Source organism: Lolium rigidum, chromosome 3, assembly GCF_022539505.1.
Source record: "Lolium rigidum isolate FL_2022 chromosome 3, APGP_CSIRO_Lrig_0.1, whole genome shotgun sequence".
Classification (NCBI taxonomy): domain Eukaryota; kingdom Viridiplantae; phylum Streptophyta; class Magnoliopsida; order Poales; family Poaceae; genus Lolium; species Lolium rigidum.
Window position 1 is genome coordinate 263,209,055 of NC_061510.1, and position 27,216 is coordinate 263,236,270.

General features: G+C 49.1%; 1 protein-coding gene across 1 annotated transcript; it reads left to right on the forward strand.

Moving 5' to 3' along the window:
* The first annotated feature begins 15,539 nt into the window (after positions 1-15,539).
* On the forward strand, positions 15,540-26,634 carry LOC124696467 (DEAD-box ATP-dependent RNA helicase FANCM-like). The gene is made up of 21 exons (XM_047229195.1): positions 15,540-15,599; positions 15,680-16,097; positions 18,466-18,609; positions 18,690-18,772; positions 18,885-18,999; positions 19,424-19,515; positions 19,711-19,765; positions 19,848-19,969; positions 20,042-20,155; positions 20,269-20,462; positions 21,033-21,160; positions 21,641-21,701; positions 22,395-22,471; positions 22,628-22,677; positions 22,752-22,917; positions 23,037-23,158; positions 23,239-23,556; positions 23,653-24,745; positions 24,857-24,911; positions 25,077-25,235; positions 25,801-26,634. The coding sequence occupies exons 1-21, from the start codon at positions 15,540-15,542 to the stop codon at positions 26,342-26,344; spliced, it is 4,170 nt and encodes a 1,389-aa protein (XP_047085151.1). The 3' UTR covers positions 26,345-26,634.
* The last annotated feature ends 582 nt before the right edge of the window (positions 26,635-27,216 follow it).

The following is a 27,216-nucleotide window of genomic DNA, read 5'->3' on the forward strand; positions in this document are numbered from 1 at the left end:
GACCATCCCCATTACTTGGCCATTTGCTGTATGGGGCTTGGATATGGTGGGCCCATTCAAAACAGCCCGAGGCGGCATGACTCATCTCTTGGTGATGATTGACAAATTCACTAAGTGGATCGAAGCCAAGCCAATCAAGAAGGCTGGACGGCTCCACAGCCGTCACATTCCTCAAGGAAATAATCGTGAGATATGGCTACCCGCATAGCATCATCACCGACAATGGCAGCAACTTCGCCGAAGGCATCTTCAAACGCTACTGCGAGGAGATGGGAATCCGGATGGACTTATCTTCCGTGGCACACCCGGAGACCAACGGCAAGTGGAGAAGGCTAATGGCTTGATCCTAGCCGGCATCCGGCCCCGGCTGGTGGAGCCGCTTGAGCGCTCGGCCGGGCTGCTGGATTGAAGAGCTGCCCGGCGTCTTTGTGGAGCCTGCGCACGACGCCAAACCGCTCGGTCGGCTTCACACCCTTCTTCCTCGTATACGGGGCCGAAGCCGTCCTGCCGATCGATATCGAGCACGACGCGCCAAGGATCAAGCTCTACACGAAGGCTGAAGCCAAAGAGGCTCGCGAAGATGGAGTCGACCTGGTTGAAGAGGTCCGGCTGATGGCCGAGTCCAGGTCAACCGTATACCAGCAAAGCCTCCGTCGCTACCACAGTCGGAAGGTCAAGACCTTAGCATTCCGAGAAGGAGACCTAGTGCTCCTGCTGATCCAACGGACAGCCGGACAGCATAAACTAGCATCTCCATGGGAGGGTCCCTTCATCGTGAGCAAGGCAGTAGGCAATGACTCCTACTATCTCATAGATGCCCAAGAGGCCAAAAAGAACAAGGCAAGCAAAACTGACGAAGAGACTAAACGTCCCTGGAATGTCAGGTTGCTTCGACCATTTTACACATGAGAGGAGGAATGTATGTATCCCTTGTATCCCTTTTGTAAGCTATGAAAAGCATGCGCCAAGAGCGCCGTTTCCGACAAGTGTTTCGCATACTCTACTTCGTTTCGCCAATTGGCTTGAACCCTTTCACGCGGCCGGTCAGTAACGTGATCCGGTTTCCGACAGCCGGCTTCCGATCCAGCTACAGACCGCAACCCGGCTGTCCGGCTGGCGGGAGTAAGGCCTAGGGAGCCGGCACGCGAAAAACGACTAAGGGAAAGAGTAAAAGCGAGTTGACTTGCAAATTTTCATAAAAGTGCCGGATTGCCGAATTCAGCTCGTTCGGTCGAAATCTCGTCGGCCTCCCTCGGCGGCCCGCTCTTGATCCGGCGACGGATCGCAAGTCGGACGTACGACCGGCAAGAGCACAGCCAAAGAGTGGGGCGGATAGGAAAAAGCGAACAAGTCGAAAGAAAGCAACTCGGCACACAAATGATTAACAAACACATTAAAGTGTGCCTTAATAAAAGGATAATAATATTGTCTTACATATGCACCCGGCATCCCGGGGATTTAACGAGTTGTCTTGCAAAAGCATAAGGATAACAGGAAAAGCTAAGCACCGGCTGGATCAGGACCAGCCGGAGGAGCATCAGCAGAGCCGGCTGCCGGGTCATCCTCGGGCACGTCGTCCGCCTCCTCGTCCTCAGCCTCCTCCTCCTCGTCGTCAGACGGCGGATTCGGGTCAGCAATGAACATGGACTTGTCGACGAAGTCGGCAATGGCGCAGGCGCGGGCAAGCCGAGCAGTCTTGTTCTCCAGCGGGAGCTTTTCCTCCACGTCGGCCCGCCGGTACTCCAACTGGTCGAGGCTAACCTCGTTATACCAGGAGAGCACGAAAGACAGCGCCATATCGGCTCCAGCGCGCGTGGCCGACTCCTTCCAGTCCAAGAAGCGGTCGGGAGCCCTGTCCAGCCAAGTAATGAGATTGGAGAGATCTTGTGGCAGCGTCTCCGTCGGCCATAGCAGTCGGATCAGCTCCTCCGCCGCCTTCCGCAGCTCCCAGCCAAGCTTGGTGATTGGCTCCACGCGGGCGGCCATGGACGACAGATAGTCATCCATGGTGAAGCAGTCGGAGCTCTGCTCCCCAGTGGCTAGCCGGCGCTCCTCCCGCGCCCTGCCAACAGCCGCTAACGCCGCCTCCTGCGCCTCAGGGAAGGCCGCTGCAAAGAAGAAAAGCATGTCAGAAGCCGTCAAAGCCGAAATAAGCCGAAAAATGCAAATTTTCGAAGTCCTAAAGTAAGCCTGGCGGCAGCCGGCAAGAACCGACTGCCCCCAGCCCGAAGATGGAGATTCTGAAGCTCTAAAGTAAGCCTGGCGGCAGCCGGCAAGAACCGACTGCCCCCAGCCCGAAGATGGAGATTTCGAAGTAAAAAAAAAAAAAGCCTGGCGGCAGCCGGCAAGAACCGACTGCCCCCAGCCCGAAGATGGAGATTCCGAAGCTCTAAAGTAAGCCTGGCGGCAGCCGGCAAGAACCGACTGCCCCCGCCCGAAGATGGAGATTTCGAAGTAAAAAAGAAAAAAGCCTGGCGGCAGCCGGCAAGAACCGACTGCCCCCAGCCCGAAGATGGAGATATCGAAAAATCAAGTTTCTGCCGCCGGCTGCCAACCTAAGCCGGCAGCCGACGGCCGAAAGCCGGCAAAGGGGAAGGCGAAAGATAAAAGACTCACCCGCCAAGCCACGGTCGAGCCCGCTAAGTTCCTCCAACCATCGCTTGGCGGTGGCCGACAGCTCGTTGGACTTGGTGGTCACCTCTTCGCGAAGCGCAAGCCGCTGCCGCTCCACCTCATCCAGCCGCCTGCTCAGCTCCGCCAGCTTCTCCTCCCGTCCTTCTTGAGGGCGGCAAGCTCCCTGAGATGGTTAGCCTCAAGCTGGCGCAGCCGCTTCAACTCCCGTCGGCCACCTTCACCTTGGCGGCGCGCGGCCGGTTCGCCTCCTCGCTCGTGACGCATTGGGCGCGGGCAACTCGGAGGTCCGACTCCAGTCTGTGGGATCCGGGCGGCCTCGGCTGCAAGCCGGCAAAAATGAGCCGTCGGTAAAAAGAAACTCAACGAAAGAGCAAGTCAAAAGAGAGAAGGCCTCACCCTTGACGGCCTCCGGCTCGCGAGCCAAGCCGGCTCGCTCAATCTTGGCCTTGTGGTAGCTAGTCACCACCTTGTTGTACAAAACGGTGCGTCGCTCCGCAACCGCCTGAAAGAAACGATCAGATATCCAGACGAAACCCGGACCGGCTCCAAGCAGCCGGACCATGCCTCGGAGGGCTACCAGGATAATAGCAGAATTGCAAAAACGAGAAGACACCTATCTTGTCAGCATCCTCCAGCGTTGCTAGCTGGGAAAGGGCCTCGGCGGCCTTGTTCTTAAGGCTGGCCCGAAAGCCGGAGAAGACCATCTTCATGGGCGCCGCACCAGGCTGTCCCTCCCGGCTGAACACCTCGCAAGAATCCGCCTGGTGCCACGCAGCCTCCATGGTGCCAGCCGAGCCAAGGCTGGAGTCAGAGGCAGACGGCACGTGCAACGGCCGGCCCCCCTTGGCCACATGAAGGCCCTCGGTTGGGCCCGACGGGCCCTTCGTCCTCACCAGCGCCCGGGAGTCGGCGTCCTTCGAGCGCGCTGGCTCCTCCCTCGCCGGCTCCTTCCCGGTCGGCTCCCTCCTCGTCGGCTCCGAAGCCGGAGGCGGCGCGGTTGAAGTAGTCGGCCCGATGGGAGCCGTCGCCTCCGGCGCTTGAGGCGCTCCCTCCAGGGTGCTCTCCAGCACCACGACGTTGGGCGCGGGCCCGCCGACTCCGGTCGAAGGCGGCGCAGCCCCACCAGCTCCAGCTCCGGCCGCAGGTGGCATGCCCCTGCCTGCTCCGGCCGCCTGCTCCACGAACGGGGCGCGGCGCGGGAACATATCGTCTATGGTCGGCCGGCGCACCGACTGACCCTGGTCTCCGCCGCCAGGCGCCGCAGAAGGCGCGGCTGAAGAAGACGCCCCCGCAGAAGGCGGCGTGGCCGCAGGCGGCACGTTGGCAGCCGGCGGCGTGCGCGCGCGTGCCGAAGGTTGCGGGGTCGGCTCCCTCCTCTGCCGCGGAAGCGGCGACGTGACGGGAGGAGCTTGCCTAGAGCCGCCTCCCTGGGTGAACTTAATGGGAGCCCTAGTCGAACAGGCAAGAAAAGATAAGTACAAAAAGGAATGAAAGAAAAGGAATCAAACAACAGAGGAAAAAGAACTCACCCGGCTTTCTCCGGGATCTTCTTGGGCGCCAGCCGGCGCTGCTTCTTGGCCCTCGCCTCCGAGGCGGCCGTAGACCCGCCGCCGGCCCGCTTCTTCCCCTTCGGCTTGGAAGTCGCCGTGCCCGCAGGCGGCACCGCGCGCAGAGGCACCGCTGGGATGGGCCCCGTGCCGGATTCAGCCGGCTCCGCCTGCGGCTGCTCCTGCTCCTGCTCCTGCTCATGCTCAGGCGAGGGCGGCGGGTTATGCTCCCCCTGGCCGCCCTGATCCTGCACCTCCGGCAGATCGTCGTCGCCGGCTTGGTCGCCGGCTGGGTCAGCCGGGTCGACGTGATCCGGCGTCCAGACCTTCGTCGCCAAGTCGCCATCCTCGATGCCTTGGCGGGTGAAAAGCTGAAACAACAAGATAAATATCAAGTCGGCCACGCAGCCGCAAGCCGGAAGACGGCAAAAACGTTAAACTTACCAGTTCAGGCGGCTGCTCCCGGTCGTAGGGCGGCAGCCCCCAATCCCAGTTGTCCGGCATGTTGGCCTTGGTGATGTTGTTCACCCGGCGAGCCACCTGAGACTTGGAGAGCTCCGCCTTCGACGTCCGGGTCGGGTCGAGCCGGCCGGACATGTGGCCAATCTTGTGGACGCGCCACTGGAGCGGTATGACCCGGCGCGAGACGTAGGTGCAGAGGAGGTCCTCGGCACTCAGCCGGCCCCCCGTGACGCACTCACCCAGGAAGTCCCACAGGAGGTTCACCTCCGCGTCCGGGTCCGAGGACTTGGCGTTGCAGCCCCAGTTGATCCGGCCGGCGGCGGAGCCGGGTTGTATTCCGGCAGGTTGAGCCGGTCGAAGGCCGGGCTCTCGTTCCTCACATAGAAGAAAGACATTTGCCAATTCTTCACAGAATCGACGGTCGGAATCCGCGGGAAGGACGTACCCGTGCGAGGATAGATGGAGGCGGCGCCGCAGGTCCTCGGAACGGCCTTCGGTCGTCGCGCCTTGATGTAAAGAGCCGGCTCCAAAACTCCACGTCCGGCCACAAGCCGGCGTAGCCTTCCATGAAGACCACGTAGCAGGCTGAGGAGGATCATGGCGTTGGCCGGCAGGTGGTGCGGCTGCAGGCCGAAGTGGTCGAGGAACCGGCGGAAGAAGTTGGAAGCCGGCAGGCCCAATCCGCGGTCGAGGTGCGCGCCGAAGACCACGCGTTCGCCGGGCTCCGGCCGAGGCTCCATCTCCGCGCCCGGCGCCCTCGTAGTCACCCCCGCCGGGATGCGGCGGAGGCGCACGAGCCGAGCAATGTCGTCCTCCCGCATGTAGGAACCCTTCCAGGAGCCGCTCGGCTGGGCCATCGAGGACGAAGAAGAAGAGGAGGTCCGAGGAGAGGCGGAAGGGCGAAGAAGAGCCGCTCCTCGCCGGAGGAGATCGCGGTGGAGGAGAGCGCGCCGTCGACGCGCGTGGCCCCGTGGCGCCGGATTGACGGGCTTGCGGCGGCGGCACGGCGGAGGATCGTCGGGGCAACCGCTCGCCGAGGTTCGCCAGGGGAACGGCGCCGGGGCAGCGAAGTGCTCGAGCGCGAGAAGGAGCGACAACGGGAGCGCGAGGAGGAAGAAAGGGGCAAGTGCCGCCTCGATACCGCCCCCCGCGGCATTTATAGCCGACCGCGGCGGGCGGTTGGCCTCCAGGTGGCCGACGTGGGCCACGTCTCCGGATTTACTGCGCCGTAACTCCTCCCACGACCGCTGCCGTTACCGAAACGCGCACACCACGTCGCCCACAACCGCACCGGATCCGGAGGAGACATTGACGTGACCGGACGAACCGGCGACGAGCCACGACGTCGGACCGGTCAAGTCGGGTGCAGGACCCGAGGCGGCGGAGACTCCGGCGCGCAGCGAGCCGGAGCCGGACAAGAAGTTCAACTCGGACCAAAAGTCATCAGCAAGGCGGAGACGCCGTCAAAACTTGCGAGACAGCAAAAGCTGCACAAGTATAAAAAGCAGCCGGCTAGAAGCAGCCGGCGAGAGCGAGCCGGATGAGGGCGCAGCCGGTTGAAGGGAAATTCTCGGTCGGCCCCTCCAAGTGCCGCCAAGTATATTCAGGAAGCCGGGAAAACCTGCCTAGGTCCTTCTAAACGCAGGACCTTGCCGGCTTCGGGGGCTAATGTCGGGGGGAAGACCCCGGGTAGGGCAATGGACGCGGAGCGAGCCGGCTGGCCACGCGGCCGGCTCGCGGCAAAGGCCGGCCGAGGAGCAGCCGGGCGGCGCCGTGGCCGGCTGGTCCGAGGCCGGCCGGCTCTAGGTCCTAGTCGGCCTGGCTACGGCCGCCAATGCTGTAGGCTGGGCCGGCTTCTACAAGCCATATCCGGCCGGGGGTCCGTACCTCGGACCGACTCGAGGCTGGCGAGTCTTGCCTTGGAAGGAACCGGGTTGGTGATCCGGGTTCCCAAAGTCCACGCCGACTTCATCTTCCGTAAAGCGCGGGGCACTCGTGGAGCAACGGTGCCACGCGCCGGACATGCCATCATGGCTAACGACGATCCGTACGGCTACGGTGGTCGACGGCGACGGGGACACCTCCTCTCCATACCGCCGACCTGGGCAGCCGGATGGGACAGGCCACTACGCCTCAACGGCTCTCGACGTCATCGCCTTGGGAAGGAGCGGAAGCCGGAGCCGGCCAAGCCGGCCGATAGACTATAGGGTCTTATATGTAAAGTGCCGGTGCCTATATAAGCCGCACTACCCCCTCTCGTGCGGGGATCGATCATTCTCACTTCATTCCACCCTTAGCGCCGCCTCGTGAGAGAGACCATCGTCTCCCTTAGCCTCCCGGGAGCAGCCGGACACAGCTCTAGGAGCATCATTGTACTTGTGTGATATCTTATACACTCTAGCGAGGAGTAGAGGTTTTACCTCCATCGGAGGGCCTCGAACCTGGGTACGTCGCCGTGTCGCTCGTGCCCATACCCGCTTCCGGATACCGCCGTGAGATCTCTCAGGGACCACCTTCGATTATCCACCCTATGGCATATGCCGTGACGATACCACGACAAACAACTATATGCCATATCCTTCTAATAGTGGTAATTCTTATGGTAGATCTGTTTTGCCTAATGAGGAAAAGATTCTATAAATTGAAAGAGCTACTAAGAGCTTTATGCAATCACAATATGAGAAAAATCAATTGTTTACTAAAACTATGAATGAACAATCTTCCTTGTTGAAAAATATAGGGAATCAACTTGAAAATTTGAATATGGAAATTTCTGGTTTGCAAACTAAGCTTTCAAATGCTGAAAACCGAATTTCATACATGTCTGAGTCACAAGCTTCTTTAATTAATAAAATGGCTGCTAAACCTGAGGATAATGATAACAAAATTCTTACGACAGCAAATGCTATACAAGTTCGAATTAATAACAATATTAGAATGATGGCTGAATTGCGTGCTAGGTGGGAAAGAGAAGAAAAACTTGCTAAGGAGAATAATATAGCTAAAGTTTGGACTATAACCACCACTAGTAATGTTAATGCTTCACATGTTGCTAAACCTCCTACTATCAATGGTAAAATAATTGGTGTCGGCAATGTTTCTACTTCTAATACAAAGCATGTAAAACTGCCTGAAACTGCTGAAACTGTTTGTGATAAAAGTGCTGAAATTTTGGTGCAAGTATTTCTGTTATGCCTGAGAAACTCTATGATATGCTTGACTTGCCACCATTGAAATATTATTATTTGGATGTTAATCTTGCTGATAATTCTATAAAGAAACTTTTGGGGAGGATTGATAATGTTCACATTACGGTTAACAATAACCTTGTTCCCGTTGATTTTGTTGTCTTGGATATTGAATGCAATGCATCTTGTCCTATTATTTTGGGAAGACCCTTTCTTCGAACTGTTGGTGCTATTATTGATATGAAAGAAGCAAATATAAAGTATCAATTCCCTCTTAAGAAAGGTATGGAACACTTCCCTAGAAAGAGAATGAAGTTACCTTTTGATTCTATTATTAGAAAAAATTATGATGTTGATGCTTCTTCTCTTGATGTTACTTGATTTACACTTTCTGCGCCTAGCTGAAAGGCGTTAAAGAAAAGCGCTTGTGGGAGACAACCCATTATTTTATTTCTGCAATTTTTGTTTTATATTTGAGTCAAGGTACTGGTTACTACTGTAGCAATACCTTTGTATCTTTATTTTATTGCATTGTTGTGCCAAGTAAAGTCTTTGATAGTAAGATTGATACTAGATTTGGATTTCTGCGCAGAAACAAATTTCTAACTGTCACGAATTTGAGTAGATCTCTCTGTAGGAAACTCTAAAAAATCTGCAAAAATTCATGAGTAATCCTCGGATATGTACGCAACTTTCATTCGATTTGAGCTTCTTCATCTGAGCATGTTAAGTGCCTCAAAAAAAATCGTCTTTACGGACTGTTCTGTTTTGACAGATTCTGCCTTTTTATTTCGCATTGCCTCTTTTGCTGTGTTGAATGGATTTCTTTGTTCATTAACTTTCAGTAGCCTTGGGTAATGTCCGGAAGTGTTGGGAATGATTGTGTCCTCTCTGAACATGTGAATTTTTGATTATGCACTAACCCTCTAATGAGATTGTTTTGAGTTTGGTGTGGAGGAAGTTTTCAAGGGTCAAGAGAGGGGATGATACAATATGATCAAGAAGAGTGAATAGTCTAAGCTTGGGGATGCCCCGTAGTTCATCCCTGCATATTTCAAGAAGACTCAAGCATCTAAGCTTGGGGATGCCCAAGGCATCCCCTTCTTCATCAACAACTTATCAGGTCACCTCTAGTGAAACTATATTTTTATTCCGTCACATCTTATGTGCTTTACTTGGAGCGTCTGTATGTTTTTTTTTTGTTTTTGTTTGAATAAACTCGGATCCTAGCATTCCTTGTGTGGGATAAAGACACGCTCCGCTTTTTCATATTGAACACTGGTGTTCTTAGCTTTACTTTTAGTGTTCATGTCGAAGGTTGAAAACCGCTTCGTTATTTGCTATTTGGTTGGAAACAGAAAATGCTTCATGTGGTAATTGGTATATTGTCTTGAATAATTTGATACTTGGCAATTGTTTTGAGTTCTCAAGTAGATCATGTTTAAGCTCTTGCATCATGTAGTTTAAACCTATTAATGAAGAACTACCATAGAGCTTGTTGAAATTTGGTTTGCATGATTGGTCTCTCTAAAGTCTAGATATTTTCCTGTAAAAGTGTTTGAACAACAAGGAAGACAGTGTAGAGTCTTATAATGCTTGCAATATGTTCTTATGTAAGTTTTGCTGTATCGGTTCATACTTGTGTTTGCTTCAAACAACCTTGCTAGCCAAAGCCTTGTACTGAGAGGGAATGCTTCTCGTGCATCCAAAACCTCGAGCCAAAACCCATGCCATTTGTGTCCACCATATCTACCTACTATGTGGTATTTTTCTGCCATTCCAAAGTAAATTGCTTGCGTGCTACCTTTAAAATTTCATTCCTTGTCTTTGCAATACATAGCTCATGGGAAAGTAGCCTAAAAACTATTGTGGTGACGAATATGTCGCTTATGTATCTTATTTCTTATAAGTTGCCTGTTGAGCGGTAACCATGTTTCTGGGGACGCCATCAACTGTTACACGTTTGTTGAATATCATGTGAGTTGCTATGCATGTTCGTCTTGTCTGAAGTAAGGGAGATTTATCATGATTAAATGGTTTGAGTATGCATATTGTTAGAGAAGAACATTGGGCCGCCAACCAAAGCCATGTATCATGGTGGAAGTTTCGAGCTTGGACATTAATCCTCAATCTCTTATGAGTATATTATCTGTTGTTGAATGCTTAAGCATTAAAGAGGAGTCCATTATCTGTTTTCTATGTTGTCCCGGTATGGATGTCCTTAAGTTGAGATCTATCAAAATTGAGAAATCAAATGCAATCTATCTCCTTGGACCTTTGTACAGGTGACATAGAGGTACCCCTTTGTGACACTTGGTTGAAACATATGTAATGCAATGATAATCCATGGAAATCCAAGCTAACTAGGACAAGGTGCGAGCACTATTGGTATTCGATGCATGAGGCTTGCAACTTATAGGAGGTTTTATGCATAACACATATGAATTATTACTACCGTTGACAAAATTGTTTCCATGTTTTCAAAATAAAAAGCTCTAGCACATGAGTAATCCCTGCTTCCCTCTGCGAAGGGCCTTTCTTTTACTTTATGTTGAGTCAGTTTACCTATTTCTTTCTATCTTAGAAGCAAACACTTGTGTCAACTGTGTGCATTGATTCTTACATACTTGCTTATTTGCATTCATCATATTACTTTGTGTTGACAATTATCCATGAGATATACATGTTGAAAGTTGAAAGCAAGCTGCTGAAACTTAAATCTTCCTTTGTGTTGCTTCAAAACCTTCTATTAAGAATCTATTGCTTTATGAGTTAACTCTTATGCAAGACTTATTGATGCTTGTCTTGAAAGTACTATTCATGAAAAGTCTTTGCTATATGATTAAGTTGTTTAGTCATTATCTTTACCATTGCTCAGAATCACTTCATTCATCACATATGCTTTACAATAGTATTGATCAAGATTATGATAGTAGCATGTCACTTCAGAAATTATCCTTGTTATCGTTTACCTACTCGAGGGCGAGTAGGAACTAAGCTTAGGGATGCTTGATACGTCTCAAACGTATCTATAATTTCTTATGTTCCATGCTAGTTATATGACAATACTCACATGTTTTATATACACTTTACATCATTTTGATGCATTTTCCGGCACTAACCTATTAACAAGATGCCGAAGCGCCGGTTCTGTTTTCTGCTGTTTTTGGTTTCAGAAATCCTACACAGGAAATATTCTCGGAATTGGACGAAACAAAAGCCCACGGTCTTATTTTCCACGGAGCCTTCCAGAAGTCCGAAGAGGAGACGAAGAGGGGCGACAAGGCGGCCACACCCTAGGGGGGCGCGGCCCCACCTCTGGGCGCGCCGCCCTATGGGGTGGGCCCCTCGAGCGTCCCCCGACTCTGCCCCTTCGCCTATATAATCTCTCCATCGCGAAAACCCTATTACCGAGAGCCACGATACGAGGAAAGTTCCAAAGACACCGCCGCTGCCAATCCCATCTCGGGGGATTCAGGAGATCGCCTCCGGCACCCTGCCGGAGAGGGGAATCATCACCGGAGGGCTCTACATCATCATGCCCGCCTCCGGATTGATGCGTGAGTAGTTCATCCTTGGACTATGGGTCCATAGCAGTAGCTAGATGGTTGTCTTCTCCTCTTGTGCTATCATGTTTAGATCTTGTGAGATGCCTATCATGATCAAGATCGTCTATTTGTAATGCTACATGTTGTGTTTGTTGGGATCCGATGAATATGGAATACTATGTCAAGTTGATTAATTGATCTATCATATATGTGTTGTTTATGATCTTGCATGCTCTCCGTTGCTAGTACAGGCTCTGGCCAAGTTGATACTTGTGACTCCAAGAGGGAGTATTTATGCTCGATAGTGGGTTCATGCCTCCATTGAATCTAGGACAAGTGACGAAAGTTCTAAGGTTGTGGATGTGCTGTTGCCACTATGGATAAAACATCAATGCTTTGTCTAAGGATATTTGTGTTGATTACATTACGCACGGTACTTAATGCAATTGTACTGTTGTTTGCAACTTAATACTTGGAAGGGGTGCGGATGCTAACCCGAAGGTGGACTTTTAGGCATAGATGCATGCTGGATAGCGGTCTATGTTATTTGTCGTAATGCCCTAAGTAAAACTCATAGTAGTCATCATGATATGTATGTGCATTGTTATGCCCTCTCTATTTATCAATCGCCCAACTGTAATTTGTTCACCCAACATGGTATTAATCTTATTGGAGAGACACCACTAGTGAACTGTGGACCCCGGTCCATTCTTTTACATCTGAAATACAATCTACTGCAATCTCTGTTCTCTGTTGTTCTTTGCAAACAAACATCATTCTCCACACCATATGTTTAATCCTTTGTTTACAGCAAGCCGGTGAGATTGACAACCTCACTGTTAAGTTGGGGCAAAGTATTGTGATTGTGTTGTGCAGGTTCCACGTTGGTGCTGGAATCCCTGGTGTTGCGCCGCACTACACTCCTTCACCAACAACCTTCACGTGGCCTTCATCTCCTATTGGTTCGATAACCTTGGTTTCTTACTGAGGGAAACTTGCTGCTGTACGCATCACACCTTCCTCTTGGGGTTCCCAACGGACGTGTGCTTCACGCGTCATCAGCCCTCAAAGTCGTCGACGCACACTGGTGTTGGCTACATGGGCTGGGTGGAGAACAGCCGTGCCCCATCGATGTCCTCTGCATCATGCGTTGGTGCCCACATCATGCGGGCCTGTCCCGACCCCGACGTCACCAATGAAACCGCCGCCGAAGATCATGGCCTCGATGTCTTTATCATTCCGGTTCTTCCAATAGGCCTACGAATGATTGGATGTCAGACGCATGATACACGACAGTCGCACACATTGAGAGAGCCCACGTACCGGGTCGTCCATCGTCGGGGCAGTCGGTGGCATTTCGTCAAACAGGATGCTGGGCACCGGCATGCTCTCCTCCGGCAGTTGGCGCGTCTTGTGTGTTGCGCCCGGGCACGAGACACCGCTTCTAGGCGTCTGGTTGAGTTCGGGAACCGGTGCCTCGTTGAACTGCACTAGCGCCACGCCGGAGGCGAACCGCGACACCGGGTGGACCTGCAAGGGAGCGGGAGTTCCAGGACGCAGATGGGAACTTACCGAGCTCACCGATGAGGCTGGAGGAGCGACGCCGGTGATCCCCTCTCGCTTGAAGAGCATGTAGGCCTCCGCTAAGCTCGGATGGAGGCCTACTTGCGCGACGCAGTCTTTCATCTGCATCTGCCATGCCTACTGGCTGGCGTCCAGGGCGACAGCCGTTGCATTCCTCTCCTTCAAGCTCTTGCGTCGGCCGCGACGCTTCACGGCCTCGACGCCTTTCTCCTCTTTGGACAACACCTTCTTTGCCGCCTTCGGCTTAGCGTCCCGGCCGCTGGTGCCGACCCGCTTGGCTTCCGCCGGAGCTGCAGCCTCCCATTCTGGCTATGGTCGTGACTATGGGGGAGTGTGGGGCGGCGGCGGGTGCGAGGGTTACCTCGGAATCCATGGTGGTGGCTGCGGTGGTGAGGACATCCATCGCTTCTGGACTGCTCGCGCCGGTCTACTTTGATTTTTCGCGCGGTGAATGGCCACTGGCGGGAATGTTATCGGCCTCCCTGCCACTGACGCGCGGGTCCTACATCATTTTCGGCGCATATTTGGGCCAGGTTTGCGTCGCCGCGGATGGCCCGGTCACTTTGCGTTTCCCTACTGGAGCAGAACCCAGACGCATTTTCGGTCACGGCGGACGCAAACAGTCGCTCAACGTCCGTTTCCGTCGCCCCGCTGTAGGGCATCTCCAACGCGGCGACCCATCCCGCGCCCGCGCGTCCGGATGGGTCGAACCAGACAAACTGCGGCCCAACGCGGCCACGCATCGCAAATGCGGATGGCCTCGGGTGTCCGGGATGACCCAAACCCGGCGCAAATCTGGGCCAGGTTTGCGTGGCCGCGGATGGCACGCGGCGTCCTCGCGTGTCCGCCTGGTTCGTGTGGCTGGCCCACCTATCGGTGCTCCAGTCCTATTAAATGTGGACTTGGGAGGGGGACTGTCCCTATCCAGTCCCCACTCTCCACTCCGGCCGCACGCACGAGCTCGAGCTTCCGCGCCGCCATGGCCCTGAAGCGGGAGTTCGAGCCATCCGCCAACGACCACGAGGCCGGCAGCAGCCGGCGAACCGCGCCGGCGGCGTTCGAGATGGGGCCGCCGGCTCCTCCCATCCGCGACCGGATTTACGTCACCATAGCGGTGGCACATATGTTCTGGGATGCCGTCAGCCCAATGCCATGGGGCGATGTGCGCCTCCCCCCGGCTGGCACCTGAGCCCAGATCGGGTTTCGGTGCCTCCGATCCCGGGCTCCGGCCGCGCCCGCATCGCGGAGATCCGGAGGCGCCGCGCGCAGCTGCCGGCGGACCTCCGGGAGTACCCCGCCTACGGCGACACAAGACACAAGTCCCAACTGGGGCTTGTGGTTCGACGTGGAGCACGATGCGCGCCGGCGCACGTGCTTCACCTCAGCGACGTCGAGGCCTCGCGCGCAGCCGCGCACGCCTGCTAGGCGGGCTGGCCGCCGCCCCGACGGCCTCTACATCAACGAGCCCGCGGTGGCGCCACAGGCCCAGCCCCAGCCTAGCCCTAGGAGGAGGATGACCCCGAGCTGCAGGCGGCGCTGGCGGCGTCCCGCGAGCTCAACGACCTCGAGGAGCTGACCAAACGGCCGCACCTCGCTGAGACGCTGCGTGCCTCCGCGCTGAAGGAGATGGCCAGGAAGGCCCAGGAGGACGCCCAGGCGGAGGCGTGGGCCTTCCTCGACATGGCGCGCCGGCAGGAGGAGGCCACGGGCCAGACCGCGCTCCGAGAGGAGGAGGAGCGCCAGGCCACGCTTCGGGCGGAGGAGGAGTGTCAGGCCGCGCTCCGGCAGGAAGCGGAGCTGCAGGCCGCTGCGGCGGAGCAGCTCCGGAAGGAGGCCGCGTGGCTAGCACGCCTGCACAGGCCGGCGAGCCCTCCGGACCCGCACTCCGCCTGGGAAAGGGCGCAGTGGTCGCCCTGGCCGGAGTCCCCGGCGCCCTCCGGCGTGTCCAGCCGGAACAACGCGTCGCCGCCGGGGGCGTCGTCCTCATCGACGGCAACGACGACGAGTACTACTGGGAGTAGGGTAGCACACCGGCGGCCACCGCGTCCCAAAACCTGGCCTAGGGTTTCCTCTTTATTTTTTTAGTTTAAAGCCCATATAGGACTTTCTTTTGTGTAAAAATTGCCCAAAATAGCGCTAAGTTTAATGAACTCTAGTAAGTATAATTTTTTGTTGTTGTTTTCCTTTTTTATGTTTTTTTGACATTTGCGCTGCGTCCGCGTGTTGGACGTAGCGTGCGACCTAAACGGACACGCTGACCGCTGTTCGAGTGTCCGCGCGACCATTCAAACGACTCAAAACGGACTCGCGTCCGTTTGGGTCGGCCCGTTGGAGATGCCGCTTAGCCAGTGCTCTTTTGTCCGACTAAACTACAGTAGGCAGCAATTTAGCTGGGCCGGGCTATTGGATACCCAAAGCAGCCCGTTTAACGCTTGACTCGGCCCATAATTTGCTCACCATCTCTCTCTCTCCTTTTCGTCTCCGAAACTCCCCATTTCCCCGCCCCTTTCCCTCCCGAAATCCCCAATTCCCCAACCTCGGCGAACCTTCCCGGAGCGGCCAAGCCGAGCCGCCCGATGGCGGCGCCTCCACCGCCCTACGCCCCTGCCGTCGCCGTAGACGACGAAGAAGACGACGTAAGCTCGCGGCTCGCCCCTTCCTCCCCCCCTCTCCCGTCTACGTGCTCACGCCCCCTTTCTCCAAACCCTAACCCCAGGGCTTCGACTGGGAGGCGGCCGTGCGCGAGATCGACAGCGCCTGCGCCCTCGCCTCAGCCTCCAAGCCCGCCGTTTCGAACCCGGCCCCCCCGCCGCCGCCGCCGCGCCAACCCTCGCCGTACCCACCGTCGGCCGCGGCGGCGCCGTTCTCCCACGGGCCGTCCGCGGGTGGCGCGCGGCAGTCGACGCTCGACCGTTTCGTCGACTCCTTCACCAAGAGACAGTTAGCGAAGGAGCGGCCGCCCCCAGCGCCGGTGGTTCCCGTGGCGGCAGCGGTGCCGCCTGCCAGCAGAGGGGGGCGCTTCGCGGCACGCCCGGACGAGGGGTGCTCGCGGGGTGCAGGCAGGGAGGAGATCGTGGAGGGGGCCTGCGCCGTCGCGCTGGACCACGAGGCAGTGCAGACATGGGTCTATCCAAGTGAGTGTGTAACTGTCTTGGATTTCTGTATGCATCTTTCGCCACTGACTTAAGTTCTGATGTAGGTATTTTCTTATGTCGCGTAGCATGTGGGCATGTGACTGTTTTTTTTGTGACATACATACACGCCTCCCTGTCAATGTATTTAGTGATGCACAGTACTAGAAATGTCGTTTTCGGTGATGCTGAGGACTACCGACTTGCTCAAAGACCTTATTTAGGCTGCCCTGGCTTATCTTTTGATCTGCCATCAACAGGATTCCTGGGTGAATTGTATGAAATGAGTGGGGTTTAGAGTCTTTAAGACCAAGAGTTTAATTGTTTTACATGTTTTACTAGTCGAGTAATCAGTTTTGAATTCACTCTAATTTTTTTTTGACATTGCATTGAAAATTAGGAATCGTATGTAACACACACATAATATAGGCAAACCTACCAGCGAAAAAAAAAATGTACATAATTACAAGAGCATGTGCTCGATGAGTCGAACCTCGTTACCTTGATGAATTACCGGTAAGAGAAATTCATAGCTGCACAGTACATTTTTTTGTGTGTAGTGAACATGGTTTTAAAGGCGTCGCGCGTCCAAGCGCTCCCTGTCCGCCTTGGATAAACGGGTGTCGCCTAAGCGTCAGAGCGCCCCTCCTCCGCCTTGAGACGCCTTAACGCCTTTAAAACCATGGTAGTGAATTTCAAGTTTTACCCCTTAGCTGTGCGTTTGTGACAGCAATTACCCTATTTACTGAAAATTCTACTGGAATACGTCATATAAGAAACTTTGAACCCTGTCTTGCCAATTTTAGCATTTTGCACTTTATTACATAGACGGCATGTTAGGTCATTGTGGTGCCAAAGTTCAGTAAAGTTTGGAGGGCGTTTTCTGCGGTCATGTCAGCTTTCTATCCTCCAGCTGTTTCACTCTTCGTTGTCCTCCTCATATCCTCTAACCTCGATTATCACCTCACGCCTAGGTAGCCCAGCCGGCATGCATCAGAGAAAGATGGTCCAACGTTTCTTGAATGGAGTAATTTCGACGAATGTTCACTAGATGGGGTAATTGGTGTCATGAACATACAAGTGGGGGGTAAAAAGTGGAATTCACTCTAATTATTTTTTGGGCATTGCATTGAAATTAGGAATCATATGTAACACACCATAATATAGGCAAACCTACCAGCGAAAAAAATGTACATAATTACAAGAGCATGTGCTCAATGAGTCGAACCTTGTTACCTTGATGAATTACCGGTAAGAGAAATTCATAGCTGCACGGTGCATAGAATTTTTTTAATTGCCTGAAGTATAAGAGTTTGGTTGGTTGGTGTCTTTGGCCTGGTCCTGTGTTAGATTAGTTTAGCGCGTAAAGGACTCCACAGACCACAGTCCACGTCCATCATAGTGCAAGGAAAATTGAGGCAAAAGTATAAAGCTCTATCTCCATCAATGTTGTACCAGATCCATCTCATCCACAACCAAGTGGCTTCCATGGAGGTCCTTTGTCAAGTGGGGAGAACATCGGTTTGGTGAAGCATCTGAATAGTTAGGAGGGCAATAGCCACAGGAGCAGGCAATGCCTCCTTCCCAGCACCCTTGCGAACAGCAGCAAACCCATGTGGCGCATGAGTGTACACTTTGGCACTAGTTCCCACTAGTCAAGGCAGCAGATTCGTCTGCGTTTGCTCCCTTCGATCATGGTGGCAGATACAACAGAGCCGGCCGCCAAGCCGGCCATAACACACGAGACAAGAGGATTGACAGCTGGCTACCAACGGACGTAGCTACAGTGACATCGGAGAAGGCTACTGGTGGCAATATGAACAAATACATGGTGTGGGCAATTGCTTGATTCTTCCCAGTTGCTGGATAATTGACCGGTTAGTTACCAAATATGACCGCAGAAAATCGGATATTCTCGGATTGTAGTGAAACCGTGCTAAGGTGGAGAAGGAAGAGGACAGGAAAGAAGGAAGGCAGCGGCAGTGTGGTATTAGAGATAATCTCTTCCTTGTGCGTTAGGCTTAGGGTCACCCTTTCAACAGACCAGAATACTAAGCTGCAGATCAGCCTTATGTTTGCTCTCCTGTTCTTTCTTTTTCAGTTTTTCTTCTTCCCCGGTTCGCCTGCTGTTAGTTGCTCCTTGTGGCCTTAGCTTCTACTTGTGGACGTTCACTTGGCACTAATCGGCATGCTACCTTGCGTCTCCTCAAACACTACGTGGAACTCCTGTCAAAGATTCTGTTTTTTAAATGGTTCAATACTGCTATAAAGTATAGACATGTTTTTTTAGAAGAAATGTAAGTATTTCTAGGGTTCACACTTTGTAAATATGATGTTTGTAACTTCTTTACCTTTTGTTCAAATGCTGCAGCTAATATAGAAGTCCGAGAATACCAGCTATATATTGTCCAGAAGGCCTTGTTTACAAATACACTAGTGGCTTTGCCAACTGGACTTGGCAAAACATTTATCGCTGCAGTAGTGATGTATAACTATTTTAGATGGTTTCCTGAAGGTAAGGTCTGGGCCCAAACTGGTACCAAAGGTACTTACTGACAAATTACTCTCGTTAACTGATACATTTGAAAACATCAGGTAAAATAGTATTTACTGCCCCTTCACGTCCGCTTGTCACTCAGCAAATTGAGGCATGTCATAATACAGTGGGTATACCACAGGTACTAAAATTTATGTTGCATATTTCATGCTTCTCTGGTGTCTGATGAATATTAGCGTATTTTCTCGGGCAGTCCTGTAGGCTGTAGATTAATTAGATTTACTTGTTTGCAGGAGTGGACGATTGATATGAAAGGCAATCTAAGCCCTGAGAAGCGTTCAAGTTTTTGGAAGTCCAAAAGAGTATTTTTTGTCACTCCACAGATTCTTGAAAATGATATACATTCTGGTGATTTCCCTGAATGTTTCTGGTATTTCTTATTAATCTTTATTGGTATTTTTTTTGTATTTATTTAAGTTGTCATTGTAGGATTCATTTGTTTATTTAGATTTAGAATGAATCAGGCACGAGCTAAATTTCGTGCAGATGGGAACATATACAAATGTCTACCCAGGAAAAACCATCCATAACTCATAACTGGATAATTTATACAAATGTGTACACAGGAGACCAGGTCATAACTATGTAATTGCCTCATTCCAAATCAATGTTACTCATTCTATGCCACCTTCTCATCTAGTACATTAATGTTTGGATTGACTATTTCGATACTAGATTACGTACAGTAGGCCTTTTAGTGTCTTGTCAACTTTGCTGTTACTGTATCCTCATTTTTTCTCTGATTTGATGTTATAAAGTTTTCTTGTAACAGGTATATGCGTGATGAAACAGCTAGTTTGCTTGGTGATAGATGAAGCTCATAGAGCTTCAGGAAATTATGCTTACTGCACTGCTGTTCGTAAGGCATGTTTGATGCTCAAGTACTTTATCCATCATATCATCTGATTTTACTATGCACATGTCTTGTGTTAGTATATCATCTTGTTTTTTTTTCTCCATTATTAAGCTCATTTAATTGATGACATCAGTAAAATAAGTTAGTTGTATGTGTGCTACGACTTCTGCATGTTCATTCTTTATTTTCTTCTATGTTGACAGTTGGTGGCATCACATGTACCATTAAGAATTTTAGCTCTGACTGCTACACCAGGATGTAAGTGTGCACATTATGATTGAATACTTGCTAAAAAATGAAATGCTTTATAATTTACCAATCTATCTTGATTGCCATTCAGCAAAGCATCCAGATATCCAAGGTGTTATCAACAATTTATGCATTTCAGAGTTGGTTCATCGTGATGAAAGTGATCCTGAAGTCCAACGATATGTTAACACACGTACAGTTGACCTTGTAAAGGTGTGGATGAACTGTGGTAGATTCGTAATATGTCGTTTTTCAGTGCTGTGGAATTTACCTGTTTCAGTGCAGGTTCCTGTTGGCAGTGATACAATTCAAGTTAACGAGAAGCTTTTGGAAATTATACGTCCATATATTGCCCAATTGTGTGCTGCTGGGGTGATTGACAATAGGAATGCTGAAAACGTATGTTTCTTAGTCTCTTGAATACTTCAATCATCATGTTGACTATGATTTGCTGCACCCACTTCTAATTTGCTACACATGTACATTATTAATTGGTTACCTGTTGTTGCCAGTGGAGCTCACACCAACTGCACATTCTGAGGGAGAAATTCAACCAAGCACCCCCACCAAACATTCCTATTGAAAAGAAACATGAAATTCGCAGATCTTTTGCAGCTGCCTTCTCACTTTGTCGCATAAGTAAATTGCTTTTGAGCCATGGAATCATGCAGGCATATCAGGCGATTGAAGCTAATTTGAATGAAGGGTATTGTTTACACCCATTTCCACTACATGATTTTACTTGTATATGAATAGTAGTGCATAATTAAGCCCCTAAGGATTTTGTGGGCAACATTCTCTTTGGCATCTAATAATATCCTTGCTGAGTCTTATTTTTCTTCATCTCAGAAGTAATCTTAGTAATATCTCGATATATTCAGACTTCAAGATGGGTCAGTGGAGTGTAGTTCCCTTTGAGCTGTTCCATTCACTTCTGAATGTTGATGTACTTCTGGTAATATATGTGATAATCAATGAAATTATCTGCACCTATCCTGTTTTTCATCCTTTATGAACCAACTGGACTAAGAAGTCTATGGATCTGGAGCACAGTTTTTTTTTTTACAGCATGAGCATGCAGAACTTAATACCAAATTGCTATTGGAGTTGACTAGGATTATAGTTTGTACCTTTGTATTGTTCTGTGATTATGTCATATTAATAAAACAATACTTTGAGAGTTTATAAAACTTTGGTTTCTTGATTGTGTGTACCCTCTACGTATTTTCACGAGTAAGCCTTTTGTGCCTCACACCATGGTTCTTCTTTACTGAAGGGCGTGGAATATGTTCTCAAGGATTGAGGCCTTTGCCAGAGCAAAGGAAATGATGCAGAGCTTCTTAAACAAGGGCGTGTCCAGTCCAAAAGTGCAGAAATTGGTAGAAGTGCTAATCGATCATTTCCGTAAGCAACTTTCTACTTATGTAGTAATGGCATATAATTTGTCGATTTAACTCGACTATTGTAATCTCACGCTGGACCTGGCTCTCAGTCTAGCATTATGTCTGAGAATGGCACTCTTCTGTTAGCTTGCATCTGCTCCCCCTAAACTGTAACAGGTCCCATCTCTCCAAATTTAACGTAATTTGTAAGAATAGTAGCTCTTGTGTGGCTTAGTAGTCAGTTGTCCTAAATTGTGAAACTTGGCTGCCCAGTTATTGCTTGTTATCAGAACACTTGATACTACCCACACTACTATGCGGGCAAATGTGGCACTATTGTAATATGCTTTGTGTAGGAACACATGACTTTATCAAAATTCATATGTGCATGTCATGTGGAAAGAGCCTTCTGTATCAATTGGCTTCAACAGTTTATGTTCTTATGAACTAAAACTTAGTAAACTTTACACTGATGTTTTCGTGACTGGTAATTTTTATGCAGAAAAAAACAATCCAAAGGACTCAAGGGTGATTATCTTTTCACATTACCGTGAAAGTGTCAAGTAAGAGCCTTACCTTGTACTAGCTGTATCTATTATGTAGCAGTAGCACTTCACAGTTTATGTATCTATTTCTAGATTGAAAAGCTCGTCGCTATACAGTTTCTTTTGTCATTGTGTGTGTTGTGATAAAAAAACGAAAGTCATATGTCATCAACTCACCATTATCTACTCACACGTCTGGAAAGTGTCAAGAGCCAAACCTTGTAAGATTCTTTACAGCTATTGTGAAGCTTTGAGCACACTTGAGACATCATTTGTTCTTATTGTAAAATTGGTCAACAGTTTTGTGCAGAGTTTTTGTGTGGGATCATGCCCAAGGATCAAACCTAGGGGCTCTGTTTTTAGTCACTACTGCTCATTGCATGGGACCTATATTTCATCACACAGCCCTGTCCTGCAAATTTATAGTAGAAGTTAGCCATGCATGGATTAAACAGTTTTTTCACCATGCGGAACATGTACCGCTTACTAGCGTATGTAAGATGGACTCTTTTTGTTGGAATTCACTTGCTACTGTTTTGTTAAACCTTACACCCATTCAAGCTGTGCCTTATTTTCTTGGCTAGCAATCAGAAAAACGTCTGTAATTTTTCTTAGAGAACGTAAACAATATTTATAGTAGTAAAGTATTTGTGTTTTGCTTGAATATCATATTAGAAGTCTGAACGTTGTATTGGTTGCTTTGAATCACAGAGAAATACTAGGTGCATTAGGAGGCAGTTGTACCAATTTTTTCAGACCTGCTCAATTCATCGGTCAGAGCTCTGCAGGTATGATGATGGATCAGTGATCTTGAATATGCCATGTATTTAGGTTTATTAATATTAATATATTAATATGTAGAAAATATGGCGCGTTAAAAAGATGAACACATATCATGGGTTCTGCAATCACATGGTTTACTTTAAACGTTTTGTGCTTTACAGGCGACAGGCTGAAGGGGCAGACACAGAAAATGCAACAAGCTATTTTGCAGGTATTAAAACAAACCTAACTATTGCAGCCCCCACCCCCGCCCCCCTCTCAACTCATCATGTAAACTGCTTACAGAAATTTCGATCTGGGGAATACAATATTCTAGTGGCAACATCAATTGGCGAGGAAGGACTAGATATTGTGGAGGTTGATCTTGTGATCTGTTTCGATGCCAATGTCTCTCCATTAAGAATGATTCAACGCATGGGAAGAACTGGGCGGAAAAATGATGGGCGAGTTGATATCCTTTCGTGATGATGAAAACTTATCATGTCCAGCAAAGATAAAGATATCGAGTTGCATTTTTTTATACAACATGTTTTTCCTCTCGTAGTCATTGGTCACCTTAACTGTCCAAACTGGTGTTGGCTTGTGAAGGACATGAGTTGCAAGGGTACAAAAAGAAACAAGGAAGTACTCGGACAATGAAAAATCTATTGCGCAAACAGGATAACTTTGATTTCCATGCTAGTCCTAGGATGGTAATATCGTTTGATCTGTTTGTTGATATAACCGTTTCATCACTCTGGAGGTTTTCTAATTGCGCTATCCATTTGAACAGGTTCCGCATATCTATAAACCGGAAGTTAAATATGTCAAATTGTCAATAGAGAAGTATGTTCCTTGTTTAAAGAAACGAAAAGTTGATGTTAGTTGCGCATCACCAATTTTGAACAAGATGTCAGTGGAAGATGACCAACTGATTGCTCGGTACTTTAGTGCATGCAAAGAGGATATTTGGAAGCCATCTCTTGTTGCATTTCCTAGTTTCCAGGTTTCTCCCTGTGATATCTATAAAGTACCTCATTCTTTCCGAACAACAGATATGCTAATTGATGCTATGCAACGACTTCAAGATCTTTCTTTCTCTAGGACAAAGGTAGATTTATTGTACATGCGAGAGTTCATTTTATTTTCCTTTTTAATTTTATGAATGAACTAGAAGTTCTAATGCTGATCCTGAACACTTGCTCAGTGTGGAACCCCCTTGCGAGAACCTGCTGATGTAGCAGCTCTGAAGGATCAGCCACTGGAAGGTCATTACTATCCGACTGGACAAGTTGCACATAGTAAAAGTGTTTGCGTGACAAGTTCTCCACTAAAAAAATATCCTTTACACTCTTTCTTCTGTGGAGATTATGTAGCTGTGGATATTAAAGGTTACGTTTCAATCACCTTTGTACCTGCCGTGCTGAGGACATCTGAATTCCATAAGGACACACAGAATGTGAATTGGCAATATAAAGTCCAGAACAAGATGGCTCCTTACAAATTGACAACAGAAGTCAGTGGTCCAAGAACAGATGGTGCTTATTCAAGCAAACCGATATTTGCAGATAGTGCATCAAATTTGGATCCCCATTCCCCGGATTATTCTGAACAATATGACCCTGGCACGCATGTACTTATTCGTACAACACCATCTAAATCATTTTCAAGCCCAACAGAAAAATGGGGCACACCATGCAATACTAAATTAGCGAGCCCAGCTTTGTCAGTTCAGGAAGACACGGAACTTAGTCCCAGGCTAACACATTATATTGAAGAAGGAATTGTTCCCGAGTCTCCAGTCCTTGAAGCTAGCCACCAGAGACTTGAAACAGAAAGAGCTTCTGATGTTTGTTTTGTTCCTAAGGTTGATTATTCAAAAGCACACACTCAGGGCAATGGGCCAGGATGCCATGATGGATCATTGAGCTTCGGGGAAAAGGGCCAATTTCCCGCTGGGGTCACTGAAGTTCTTGGATTAACCAGGGATAATGTATTAGGTCAGACTCAAGAAGAGGCAGAAGAGCCTTCAAATGTGAAAATATGTAGTCCTGCTGCTCGCACTCCTACAGCAAATCTGCTCTGTGATAGCTTGTCTGATGATTGGCAGGTTAAGTCAGTAGCAGGGGATACATCAGGGTCAGTACAGCAAGCACCCAAGTATAGAAGACTCTGCAAATATGGTGAAAAGATCAAGAGGGTTCCCTCAATGTCTTTGAATGACAGATATGATGGATGTGGCGGAAGACAATGTGATGTTACAAATAAAAGTATGCGGAACCAAATGGGGCATGCTAGGGGTGAGTTACTTTTTTCTCGTTCTAACTGTTTGCTTCTGGCCTTATTAGTTTGTATAAGTTTGTTGCATCACAACCTCAAGGCTTTACACTGTTTGTACTGTAATAATGTAGGAAACAAAGGGAAAGCCAAGAGGCGTCTGGATATATATATTGATGAGCAAGCCGAGTAAGAGTACTGCGACCTTTGTGTTGAGAACTTGATATTAGCAGACAAACTAATGCTAAACTTTTTTGCTATTATACTAGCCTGTCAATGCATATCAATGTTTTAATTATTATAATAAAAAAATACAATTTATTGATTATAACTACCTTTCATTTATTGCTTTAGGGTGTCTGAAGATACTTATATTTCAGCGGATGAGGATGATGATCAGAGCGAGGACAAATACGAAGATAGCTTTATTGATGATCAGGCAACTCCTAGTGGCCAATTTACTCAGAGTGAACAAGGTGGTGAACATACTGGCGACAGAATGGCTTTCTATAGGTATTACAAGATGATGGAACTCTTTACTCTAGTGTTTAATGGTGTTCCTGCCTATGTTATTTTTTTAGACCATCCTGTTTTCTCTCATTTCTTTTGCCATCAATCAGCACAACTGAATACATGTGCTCTTACAGTCTGATTTGCAGTGTTGTTTTTCGACTGAATGGCTCTAAGTCAGACCTTCTGGTTCTAACTTGCAGTGTACAACTGAATGGCTGTACAACTGGATGTGTGCGCGTCAGTTTAACTTGATTAAGATAGTGTATATAATGTGAATAACTAGAACATTATGAGTACACACTTTACATTAGCAGTTCTGAGTTTGTGATTCCAGTTGAGGGTTTACTGTCAATTTTGTACATGGGATGGATTATGAGAAGCTGAGTACTATTGCGACTCATACTTTTTTTCCTTGCATAAGAAGCATGTTTGCCATCAGCATTCTGCTTTTCTTGTTCATGAGTAGCCTAGTTCTGAGCAGAAGCATTCATGTTCATGTTTTTCGTCTTGGAAAAAGTTACAGAAAGAAACTGTGGTACTGAATATTCATTTGATGTTTTCGCAGGCGGTCACTACTTACTCAGTCCACAGTAGTTCTTCCCTCAAGATACCAAGATCTCTCTGACAATTCTGTCTCTATAGCCGGAAGTGCGAGCTGTTCATCAGGAAACTCGCACAATCCTATCGAGACTCCACAAGGGATTCTTCAAAAACATGGTACCACTGGCCCAAGTCCTCTAGGTCCCCAGCAAAGCTCCCTGGAGAGAGCGAGTTTGATAAAGGAGCATGGTCAAGCCAGTGTGGTCAACTGCGAATCAACCAGCAAACCAGATAGCATAAAGAGAAAGCTAAGCTTCCAGCAAGCTGCCTCGATCCCTATCATAAACCTTGATCTAGAACCAGCACCACCTTCCTCACACCTTGCTACTGAAGCCGGCAATGATATATACTGGGATGATGCTTTCTTTGAGGGCCTCGATCTTGATGCAATTGAAGCACAGGCGACCGAGCAATTGAGACTGCAGAAGGCACAATCACAGAAGCCAGCAGAAACTAAGCGAGCATCTGATGTGAGCTTCACGCCTCCATCGTTTGATCTCGGGTTCTGATAACCCATTTTGGTGAATTTCACTTCAAAAACCAATTCTGGTGAATAGCCATCCAGAATATGCTTATGTGCTGTTCCACCAGATTATCTAGGATCAAGCTTCAGATATGTGCGATTAGCAACATCCTGGTCTATCAGTCTGTTATCAATGACCTCTTTCCCCACAAGGTTTGAACTTGGGTGGTACATGACAGACGGGGTTCAAGATGTTTCAGATGAGCCCTGCTGTGTTGCTGCCACGACTGCTTCTGTGAGAATATTTATAGGAAGCCCAGAAGATCAGGAGGTGGTGTCGAGAGATACGTGGCAGCTATTTAGCATTCAGTACATAATTACACCTTGTATAACAACAGGTCAACAGCCCCAGCTGTAAATATTGTATTATGTAAGTGCCTAGCTGTGGGTGTGTACAAACGAAATTTGCAGTTCCTTGAAAGGTTAATCATGCAGTAAGGGTTAGCTTGTGATGTGGTACCAAGTGATCTGCATGGGTGGATGTATGGTTGCAAGGTGCACCTCAGTGCCAGGCTCAATGCCCATTTGGTAAGTGGGTAGATAGTGGTGAGGGAGTGACTGCTTCACTGGTGCCTTGCCCGGTTGCTTTCTCCAAGCAAGGAAATTATTCCAAACATGTCAATTCATTTTGTCAGTAGATAGTGTTTTCGCTTCAGTACAGCAGTCTGAACTCGGAGATGCCTGCCACGGGTATTAATTCTGAGCTCACGTTCTCCTGAACATCTCGCTATCTCGAGAAAGATACAGCATGGATAAGTGCGATCTATGCTCATTGCAATGCTTCTTTATCTACTCGTTGCGTGTAATGTGGTCTGATTGGCAGTAAGTGTACTTGTAAACTCCGAGGAGTAAAAATGC